This window comes from Chelmon rostratus, chromosome 6 (genome assembly GCF_017976325.1).
Source record: "Chelmon rostratus isolate fCheRos1 chromosome 6, fCheRos1.pri, whole genome shotgun sequence".
Lineage (NCBI taxonomy): Eukaryota > Metazoa > Chordata > Actinopteri > Chaetodontiformes > Chaetodontidae > Chelmon > Chelmon rostratus.
This window is the reverse complement of record NC_055663.1, coordinates 21,373,326-21,384,503: the sequence shown is the minus strand read 5'-3', so window position 1 is coordinate 21,384,503 and position 11,178 is coordinate 21,373,326. Positions and strand designations below refer to the sequence as shown.

The following is an 11,178-nucleotide window of genomic DNA, read 5'->3' as shown; positions in this document are numbered from 1 at the left end:
ATGAAAGAGACTAGCAATATGAAGGAGACTGTCAGTCTGACTACAAAAAAAAAAAACAACAAAAACCTTAAGAGATGCAGCTTGTCACCCTCAGCAAAGCCTCTTTATGGGATCTGGTTGTTTTTACATGTCAGCCAATGCAAAAAAAGTTACTCTTTATTTGCCATTTATAATGCTCAGAGCAAATATTATATAGGAAGTGGACAAAATAACAAACCCATCATTCAGTTTTCAGGCAAACAGATCAGTTAGATGTCATTATTTCTTTTCTACCTTGCGAATCTATAAAAGCAAATGAAGTACATTCAGCGTTCTGTGACTGCGCTCAGTGAAAGCTGGGCTGTGATTGCCAATTGCCTCCCCCCAACTCCCCCTCACACACCCCCCATCTGCTTACTGCCCCCCACCCCCTGTCTGCAGTCATCACAAAACAAGCTGTTGTCTCCAAACACATCGTCTCTGCGTCTTTGATAGGTAGTTGATAACAGACTTACAGACTGATGGGGCTGGCTGACCTTGCTGTATATAAAGCAAGCAGCCACAGCTACAAAGCCAGTCGAGGACAGCAGAGACTTCTGACGACAAGCAGACCCAGTAAAAGCTCATCTATCTACCTTGTGGACTGTCAGGATTTTGTGAAATATTCAGTATGGCTGTGTTCGTCACCGTGGCTCTCCTGGCTGTGGCATGCCCTTTAATGGCATTCGACATGGGTCAGTCCACTCGTTGCGTCGCTATTCCTAACCAGATGAAAGTTTGCAAAGATGTTGGATACTCTGAGATGCGGCTGCCCAATTTTTTGGGTCACAGCAACCTGGAAGCCGAGGTGGTGCCACGTTCAGAGGACTGGAGGCCTCTGCTGCAGACAGGCTGCCACCCTCAAGCCCAGGCCTTCCTCTGCTCCCTCATTGCCCCCGTCTGCCTTGACACGTAAGAAGATTTTACATTTGGCGCTCTTTTCACTGCCTTTTTTGTTTATTTTCTGTGAAAAACTTACTGCTCTACAACTGTGTGAAACAGTAATTTTCTGTTCTTGATTGTGTTATTATCATTATTGCAGTAATTTTCTGTTCGTTATGTAACATTTGTCTTTCTTTCCCCTTAGTTTTATCCAGCCATGCCGTAGTCTGTGTGTGGCAGTGAGGGACAGCTGTGCCCCGGTGCTCGCCTGCCAGGGTCACCCATGGCCTGAGGCACTTGATTGTGACCGCTTTCCTGCTGAGGAAGACATGTGCCTTACTCCCCATGCAAAATTTAGCCAGATTGCCAAAGGTATGCATGGCCTAATTATCGGAACTCTGTTGTACTTCACCATCGGCATAATGGACTTCAAAGTGCTTACTCTTTTAGATTTCCTGTAATAACTAGATGCCCGACAGTTGTATTAAATTATATTTTGTTATCACAGAATTGCCCAAACCCGCCTGCCAGAACTGTCCCTCTGTGGAAGAGGCTCCTGCAATGAAAACAGTCCTGGATGCTTTTTGTCAGCATGACTTCGGTAAGTTTCAGAATTCTTTCTGCATTTTGTTGTATCCAGTTTGGGCATGTTTTCTCACAATTGTGTTTAATTTTCCACACCATGATGATAAATCTTTTTTTTCTTTTCTCCACAGCTGTGACTGCCAAGCTTCATCGTCGTCGCCTGCCCATGGGAGAGCCAGAATTTGAGGTTGAGGGCCGGGTTGAGTTTGTCCGTCAAGGACCTCTGCTGCCTTACGACACCCAGCACCTCCTCCAGCAGTGGATGCTCATCAACATTAAATGTGCCAATGCTCTTGTGCGCCCTGGACGTTCGCAGCTTTACCTGCTGACTGGTTCTGTACAGCCTGACGGCACCCTTGCTCTCACCCGTCTCTTCCCTTGGCACAAAAAAGACATAAACATTGCGCTGGCCACTCGCAAGTGGAAGCACCACAGATGTTGAATGGACTGATAATTAGATGTAAAAACTGGAGCCCTGAATCTGTGTTTGAGGTGTGGAATCACATAACAAACCTCTGATTCTGCACCTAAAGCATACCTGATTTAAGACAAAATCAAGGAGGAACTTTGGGATGGAGAGTTTTTTGACATTGGGTGTTTGTCAGAATTTTTAAAGTGAGCTAAATGGATATAAGAACAGAGCTGGACTCAGACATCAGTACATTTTACCTCCAGCAGCTCACTACCTCACCCTTCACTGACAGCACACAATAATAGAATGCACTCAAACTTGTACATAATATTAATTGTAAATTATATTTTCTATAAGGATAGTGGTGTATTTATGACATCTTTTTTATGTTATGTGGAGAAAGATGACAATAAAATATGTGTTATATGAAACTATACTTGCTGAGTATTTGTAATATTTTACAGTAACAATTTATTACCCACACTGAATATCCCTTTGTTCTCTTGTGGCAAACACAAGGAAATCCTTCATAGAGCAAAGAGTCATGAGTCAGTCCTCTAAATCTGTTGCCCTCCTGTTACTCATTTCACCACAAGATGGCGCACTAATGGAGAAGCGGAGCACTGGTCCCATTTCTCTTTTTCATTGCAAATTTTGAAAGGGGTATAAAGGAAGGTAAATTCAACATAAAACATGCACATATTCATTTCATGTGTTTTTGCCTTTTGCCTGTAAACTTGACTTTATAATTGTGTGCACTGCATTTACAAACTGGTCATTCCATAATGTTTAAAGTGGCTCTGGATAAGAGGTAAAACTGTGAAGAATGCCTCATGACTGTATTTGCTGTAGACAGCCTGTGGGAGTAACCATACAAAGAAGCACTAATGAGAAGATAAATCACTCACTTTACATTTGAATAGCCTGGTATCACTACCAGGCTGAACAGTTCTAGCCAGGGTTGTTGAACAATGGGTGCATTCTATAGTTTTGTTTGTGATACTTTTCATTTTTATGCTGTCTTGTAGTTTAAAATAAATGCTAAAATGCTGAATGCTCTCAAGTGATTTGACTGTTAGTTGCCCCAGTTAGGCTAATTATCTTCAATGCGATGTTATTTGTCACACTGTTCTGCTAATGCAAGAGAAGTAAATCAGAACTTATTGAAAGATCAAATGTTTGAACCTAAGGTTGTATGTGGACAGTTGGGTTGTCCTCTTTTTTCTTCATTTTTTTAACACTTATGAGCTGAGCGCAACAAAATAAAAAAGTTTGTATTTATCCCACACACTGACATTCATTACTTTTCTGCCTGGATTAGCTTTGTCTGCTCTCGGATGAGTAGATAACTAAGCGAAGCATACCGTATGACGTGCAAAGAGTAAAATCCTGTTTTTTTGCTTCTATAAGCCCATTTGTTTAATCAACAACGTCATCACTGTACGAGTTAGCTTCTGCAAGAGTAGCTCTGGTGGGAAAAGAGCTCTACACATCATCTGGTGCTCCACTGCAAGAAAGGAACCATGAAAAAGGGTAAGATGGCAAGATGACAGATCAATACAACATTTTTATTTATATGTATTGTTGTTTTTAGTGAATTAAAGTTTTTTTTCCCTCCTCAGTTTGGTTTGCTGCATTTACACTGGTGCTCCTGGAGCTTTCCATGAGGGTTGGCACTGCCCCAATTTGCGCCCATGGACAGGCTGGATGTCATGTTCCTTCCCTGGCAGATCTCTTTGACAGGGTCATACAACAGTCTTCAAGAATGCACGGCATCTCCAGTGATCTGCACTCGGAATTTGTGAGTTCTTTTTTTCATCTCTGACATTGATCATCCATCACCATCCATCACACTTCGACCTCCATTCATCCATGATCAATCACCCTTTGAGGAGGCTATTTCTCGTGCCCTGAAATCAGTATGTGTGATATGTGTGTCTGTCTTTTGTAGGAGCAATATTTTTTTCCCAGCAAGAACCTCGTAGGAAAACGGAAATGCCACACAAATGGCATACTAACACCAGACGATAAGGAGAATGCACAAAGGATAGGGGTGAGCATTCATGTTGTAAATTTTACATATAGTCATGCACTCATGGGTGATTCCCCTGCATCTTGCCAAGACATTTTTTACAATTAAGCTGTACTTCACCACCAAGATAGTTAAACAGTTCTTTCACGTGCAGAGAGAACAACTGACAGAGGTGATATTGAGGCTCCTGGGGTCCTGGGGTGACCCCCTGTCTCAACTCTACCATAGCATGTCTCAGGATCAGAATCAAGACTTCAACCACTACAGCTCAAACAAGGCACTGGAGATCAGTGATGTGGTGCATGAGCTGAGGGATGGAGTTGCAAAAATGGCTGAGAAGGTAAGGATTGGTTGTTGTTTCATGTTCTAGTTGGAGAGCATCACTATATTCAGTTTTAATTTCTGTGACATACTACATGCGACTTCATGCATTCCTTGAAAGAATTAATTATTTAGCGTCAATTTTTCTTGTGTCCACCTTAGATGAAGTTGTTGGGAGTGCTTGGCAACACTGTGGGTTACATCTCTCCTGAGAGTTTGGTCCCCTCTTCTACCTTTTCCTTCTACAAACAAGGAGAACTCAACTCAATGGACCACCATGACCTACTCTACTGCTTCCGCAGAGACTCCAACAAAGTCAAAAACTATCTCCGTATCCTGAAATGCACCACTCTCCCTGAACTAGACTGTTAATGGTGATACCAAAGCAGTCTTGTGAAGTACCTTTAATTTTTTCTGACTATAAAAAAGTTTTTGTTTGTCATTTGCTGTCAACTACACACCATGTTCTTACTATCGGTGCTAACATCCTTTGTAATGCATTTCATGTGTACTTTATTGTAGAGGAATACCTCTTGAAGTATTGTTGTTATAGGTAATTAAATACGTTCGCTTTTGGGCATTGAGCATGAAAATGTAAAAAAAATTAAACGTAACCTAAACCTTCAGAATCGCTTTTGGTCATCTTCTTGTTAATAGGAAGCACAAGATCTATATAGAACTGGTAGATGGTGTGTAGTAGAGTGTTCATTAACATGTAAATGGGTTTGGTCCAGAGAGCCAACAAAATAGGTGGATCAGGATTCATTCAAACACTTTATTTACAGTTGATCTACGCATTCAAGATCATGACAAAAAATATTTACAAAATATATCAGGTGAAATTTAACTTCAAAAAGGTTTTGGGTTGTGAGTATTTGCGTAAAGCTGACCAAATATAATAAAGCTGACAAAATAAGATGTCCGATGCATTAAATGAGGTGACTCATTTGTGCCTTTAACCGATTGCAATTACAATTGGACCGTGGAGATTTTTCCTGGAAAGTCTTCTCAGTGAACCAATGAATTGCTTATTGAAGCCAGTGAAATGCAATTAGATCTTTGACTGAGCAGTTGAAGCTAATTACATTTATGATGCCACGAATGGGTTACATGCATTGAATAGTTAATATTATCAGTGTTAGTCTTCACAGACAGTGTTTCCATCGGCACATTTTAACACACTCCCAGTGCTGTAGCCCTTCTGTTGGTTGTTGTCAATTTGAGAGTCATTTTTTTTCCACTCATTACAGCCTCTCATGTGTCTCTGACACTGTTCTGTGATGGTGATCTCTCTGTTTTTGCAATGGTGTGATTCCGTGATGTTTCTTCATCTTCCTGAGCGAGACCTTGGGCCATGAGCTCATCCATTGGGGAGCGAGCGTTATGAACCTCCTTCTCCTTACAGTTCCTCCACTTCATTCGGCGGTTCTGGAACCAGATCTTCACCTAAAGCAGCAGGAGAATGGAGAGGAATTGTAGTTCAATTTATACAGTAGACTTTTAGCCATGCTATCAGTGTAGCTCTAGGGGTTGCATTGTCTGTCTGTCTGCCTTTTTGGTCCAACAACTGTTAAAAGGACTGAGATGATATTTTGTTCATATCGTTATTGTCTGAGCAAAAAAGAATCTTGCTGATTTTATCTCTAGTGCCACCAGCAGGTCAAACCTTTTGCTTATCTTGTGAAATAGGTGATCTCTGACTTACTCTAACGCCACTATTATCTCCACATTGGTTGCTGCTAATCCTATAACCCTAACCCCAATACCTGACGAACTCCTAAATTTACACAGATGACGTTTGTGTACCTGTCAAGTTAACATGACTGATATTCGTGGTCAGTGATTGTAATCTGTGAGCCACCCCAAAGCCCTCACAACCACGAAAAAGACGTCAATGAGCATCATTCACCGGTCATAGACTAATTTAAGAGCCTGTACTCATAGAGTCCGGGGTTACGGTACGGTAACCAATGATCGCTTTGTTTTTAACCATTGATATTCAATTTTGACCATAACGCAGTGGCCTGTATCTGTGGTTGCTGTTGCAGTGTTTTGCTGTGAGAATTGTTAGGGCAGTGTGAAAGAGTGAAAGGTGTAAGTTTGTCAAATACCAGAAGCAGGAGAACTGGCGAACCTGCTAGTGACTAATCATCTTTATTGTACTTTGTGTTTAGTGCTCAATGTCAGATGTTGGAAGGTAACAAGCTAAACTAAGGTGGTGAATGTGTGCCACATTATACATTCTTATAGCACGTTAGCATTGTCATTGTGAGAATGTTGATGTTAGCATTCGGCTAAGAACCTCACTGTGCCTAGGTACAGTCTCACAGAGCCATTAGCACGGCTGTAGGTTCTTTGTCACGTTTAAGCCAATATTCATCAGACTTTCATGATGTTGCTGAGCAGGATTTAGGGTTCAGTTAGGTTTAGGGTTTGTTTATTAAGGGTTGCAGTTGATAGAGGAGGAAAAAATAAACACATGTGCACATTTCTTTTCTGCTTAATGTCTTTTAGTTTGTCTTTTTGAATCAAAGATTAATTAATCATGTAAAAAATGGTATAATTCAGACTCGGTTACCTGTGACTCCTTGAGACTGAGATCAGCTGCCAGTTTGTTCCGGTCTGTCTTGCTGATGTATTTCTGTCTACGAAAAGTTCTCTCCAGCTCCTTCCGTTGTTCTTCAGAGAACACAGCCCTCCTCAGGATCCCTCTGCGTAGTTTCGGGCTTATATCAGCAGACCACATTCGAATGTTTGTTCCCTCTGAAACATAAATTTGAAAAATACAAAAAAAAAAAAAAAAAAAAAATCAGTCAGTTTCAGTGTGTTGACACAAGCTACTATGTCAGCATCAGTGAGGTGTGGATCATTGATTAGTCATTGTCGTTGGTGGACTTTGGAGACGATTGTGAAATAAAGCATAGCTTCATTTGAAATCAGGTAGAGAGGGTACAAGCACAAGCCTCATTGTGGTTGTGTGTCATGATTTGAGATGAAGCATCATTTATTGGCCAAGCTGGCTGGCTATGGATCTTTTCCCGAAGTGTTTCATGATGTAGGCTATTTTAATTTAATGGCACAAAATCCAATTCTGTCCACAATCAATGTGTACACTTTTCCTACCCTTTCAGTCCAAGATCATGCCTGTTTTTGTCACACTCACTTTATCACTCACTTTTGATTTCTTTTTTTCTATTTGTCCAATTTAACAAACTGGGGGTGACTAAAGAGAATCGAAAGCCACTTCAGCTGAGAAAAAGGGATTTGATGAACTGTGAGGAGCAATCCCACGCTACTTCACTCACAGGTGCAGGCACAACAAAAGTCAAGTGGAACAATTTATCCAATCCATTCAATGTTGCCTTTTTAATCTGTACGACAAATCTGCACATAGACCACCTCTAGGGAGCACATAACAGGTTTGGACATGCTTCTCACTTCTCTATTGGGACTCAATGGCTTTCACTTAAATAGCTGATTACCAGGTCATTCCTGGGCAACATGTGTGTCTACCCCAGTGGGTCAGCTATAGAGCCCTGTGGGACACCAACAATAGAGCCGTTCAATGGAAATGCCATTACTCGATGGCTCACTGGCCCAACACTAAATCTTTTCACTTGCAGGTATGAGGCTAGTTTGTATGTGAAGATGAGCTCGAATAAGTCTATAAAAGTCACTTTCATTGAATGCTTTATGTCCTAGTCAAGAAGACTCCAATGGGCAGGAATGAGAGTTGAAGGACAGGAGAAAGGAGGGGGGTCGGTGAACCAAGCTCTTTAGCCACACAATGGCTGGGGGATGTTCCTGGTCCAGCCCTCTTCTGTAGAGAAATGGGCAAGTTTTTTGTGCTAAGCGGAGTTCATTGCTGCAGTGAAAAATTGCTGTGAGGTCGCGTGTGGATGGTGGAGTGAAAGTGCCAATTGGTCACGGCCAGACTTGGCATTGTTGTGTTGCTGGGCACTGTGGGAAAGTGTCAGCCTACTAAGAGGACTCCAGGGACATGTGGGATGAAGGCTTTCTGATTTGTGCTATTTTCCACAACATTTGACAGGCATCATAGGTTCCAGCAACTAATAACTTCCAGTTGCTGTGAGACAAAAGCCAAAGTATGACAGCTGCTAGTCTTAATTAATACTGCAAGGGTGCAGAATAGTGCTAGTGCTCTATACAACTCTTAAATGATGTGAACTGAAACATTTCAAGCACAATTCAAAGGGGAAAATTGCTTTATTGCATGTGCAATTACAGGTTTCCTGGATGTTTTCAAATTTTATGCAGTCTGAAAATTTAACTTGAAGATGTTGGCATTCACAACTAGACTTATTAATGTGCTGAGGGAGTGCTAAGCTTTGAAACAATCTGCTTTATTCAGCAGTAAGAATCCACACCTGGTAATTATAATCTTAATATGACAGAAGACAAGATGTTTATTAGCTCTGCATATTTGCGCTACTGAAAGTGTGTATTTGCAAGTACAAAATAGGGGGCCCCAGGGACTCTTAAAAGCCTTCCAACCCACCCCTCTTCCCCATTCTAAACAACCGTGAATGGTTATGAATAGAGCTGTGCAGAGTTGAGCGGAGAATTAGCTCTTTGGCATTGCATCAGTAATTAGCTGTGGAGAGCATGAGAGACCCTGCTGCTAATGCTTAGAGAGTAGCTGAGGCATTGCTGATGAGGCATAAAACACTCACTGGAGAAGACAGGAGGGGGGCTGGACCCACCACAGCATGCCAGCAGATACTGAGGGCTCCGCAGGAAAACGCTGCTCAGTACACCTGCAGAGATAAGATAGCAACAGTCAGTTATAGTGCTGTAGTAACCAGGTGAGACAGGTATGATCCACATGGGACTATACCTGGATCTATATCTGGAGTCTTACCTTGTCCACTTTTTACAGTTGTTTCCTTTTTATCTACATTTGTATAATAGCACTAAGCTTTAGGTAAAGCTTACAAATGGAACACCTTTTATCTGATATTTAGATGTTTTTACAGATAAATGTTATTTGAAAATGACCCATGTAAGAGATGGATTTACTGTTTCAGTTTGAAAATTAATCACTTCAATAATAAATGGGCTCTATTAAAGGAAATTAGAGATTAGAAATTGAAAAGGAATTTTTTTTGCTCAAATTCATTATAATTTAATCTAAGATGTTTGCTTTATCCTTTCTGTCTTTACAGTTATTGGTATTTCTCATGAAGTATTCAATCAAGTATTTTATCAGGTATTCAATCTGATATGAATTATAAAGGTTATAAAATGTTATTTGTAAGTAATTTTCTTTTATAAATATTTCTTACTTGATATATTATTTGATATTGTTCGTATTAAATGAATTTCAATTTTGTTCAATTTTGAAGTACCCAATAATTTCAAAAATTAAATTTCACAAAATTCTTAATTGTCTGCCACATCAGGCATATAAATGGCTTACACAGACCGAACATTTGAAAATATAGTTCATAATGGAAGTTATAAAATGGGCTTTTACGTTTTTTGTTTATTTGTGTTCAATCCTAATTCCAAAAGTTGGGATGCTGTGTAGAACAAAATCAAAACAGAATGTGATCATTTGCTAATTCTTTTTGACATATACTCAACTGAAAATAGCACGAAGACAGTATATTTAATGTTTGACCTCATTAGCTTCATTGATTTTTGTAAATATCTGCTTATTCTGAATTTGATGCAGCAGCATGTTTCAAACCAGTTGGGACAGGAGCAACAAAAGACTGGGAAAGTTGTGGAATGCTCCAAAAACACCTGTTTGGAACATTTCACAGGTAAACAGGTTGATTGGTAACAGGTGATAGTATCATGATTTGGTATGAAAGGAGCATCCTGGAAAGGCTCAGTCGTTCACAAGCGAGGATGGAGCGAGGTTCACCACTCAGTGAACATATGATTGTATAAAACAGATTACTACATGGGCTCAGGGACACTTTGTAAAACCGATGTCAGCAAACACAGGCTGTTTGAAAATGATTGCACTCTGGTTTTATTTATGTTCTACATAGCATTCTAACTTTTTTGGAATCCAGGTTGTAGTGTACAATAATATGAGCAGGAAATATTTGCAAAAGCGAAACAAGGAAATTGTGTATAGAGTATATACATTTTACAGCTCTGAATAAATAATCTTTTATAGTCTTACAAAAACACATTTAATATACTTAAATTTGACTAATTTGCAATGACAATATTTATCCTTTCGTTTAAAAGGTTAGAAAGAAGAAATGAAATATTTGTGATGGAAAAAAAAATCCTGTATGAGGTATTGACATAACTTGGTAACCCTTGACACAATCCAGATAGCTTTTGTTTAAAAAGTCTGCTTTCATGAAAATAATAATAATAATAATAAAGTGTTTACCTGAGTGTGGCAGAAGTGGTCCTCCTAAATTTTTCACCTGCTGGGGTCTGTGGGCCTGGCTGTGGTAGGCTCCGTGCTCAGAACCCCAGGTTCTCCTTGGACGTTCACACCCTGTTAGTCTCAGGTTTCCACCGACTGTCCCTTCCGGACGGGCTGAAGGTGTCTGTGACTGCAGCAGATTGTCGATAAGAAAACTCTTTCCCGAGTTCCCGAAGCCCGGTAAAGCAGGAGGAGCGCCAGCCATATTCCTCCTGGTGCAGCTCTGAACTGAGACCATCCTGTTCACACAGTGACCCGAACACTCGAGTTCCCACTTCAGCAGTCACAGCTCAGTGACACTAAATTCTCCTTTAATCCCTTCTTGAGTGACCAGGCCAACTTCATTAAACTATGAGGAAAACAAAAGTTTTCTGCTCTTCCTCTTTTGGGCCTGCACTTAGCTACAGGGCTGAGTCCTGATTGGCTGAGAGGCTCTAATGTGCTTCTCAATTCAGATAAGGCTGGGGTCCTTTCGAGAGTGGCAGAAGGTGGGTCTGACTCATTCATTAT

At 40.6% G+C, this 11,178-nt stretch overlaps 3 protein-coding genes across 3 annotated transcripts; 2 read left to right on the top strand and 1 right to left on the bottom strand.

Moving 5' to 3' along the window:
* Positions 1–649: 649 nt before the first annotated feature.
* szl (sizzled) lies at positions 650–1,927 on the top strand. Its single transcript, XM_041939767.1, has 4 exons — positions 650–930; positions 1,106–1,272; positions 1,409–1,501; positions 1,617–1,927. Exons 1-4 carry the CDS (start codon positions 650–652, stop codon positions 1,925–1,927), a joined length of 852 nt encoding a protein of 283 aa, XP_041795701.1.
* A 514-nt stretch (positions 1,928–2,441) lies between these two features.
* On the top strand, positions 2,442–4,622 carry LOC121608463 (prolactin-like). Its single transcript, XM_041939749.1, has 5 exons — positions 2,442–2,478; positions 3,535–3,698; positions 3,849–3,950; positions 4,084–4,269; positions 4,413–4,622. Exons 1-5 carry the CDS (start codon positions 2,442–2,444, stop codon positions 4,620–4,622), a joined length of 699 nt encoding a protein of 232 aa, XP_041795683.1.
* Positions 4,623–5,504: 882 nt separating this feature from the next.
* On the bottom strand, positions 5,505–10,906 carry dbx2 (developing brain homeobox 2). Its single transcript, XM_041939849.1, has 4 exons — positions 10,630–10,906; positions 8,945–9,028; positions 6,829–7,013; positions 5,505–5,696 (listed from the first exon to the last, which is right to left on the bottom strand). The coding sequence occupies exons 1-4, from the start codon at positions 10,904–10,906 to the stop codon at positions 5,505–5,507; spliced, it is 738 nt and encodes a 245-aa protein (XP_041795783.1).
* Positions 10,907–11,178: the final 272 nt, after the last annotated feature.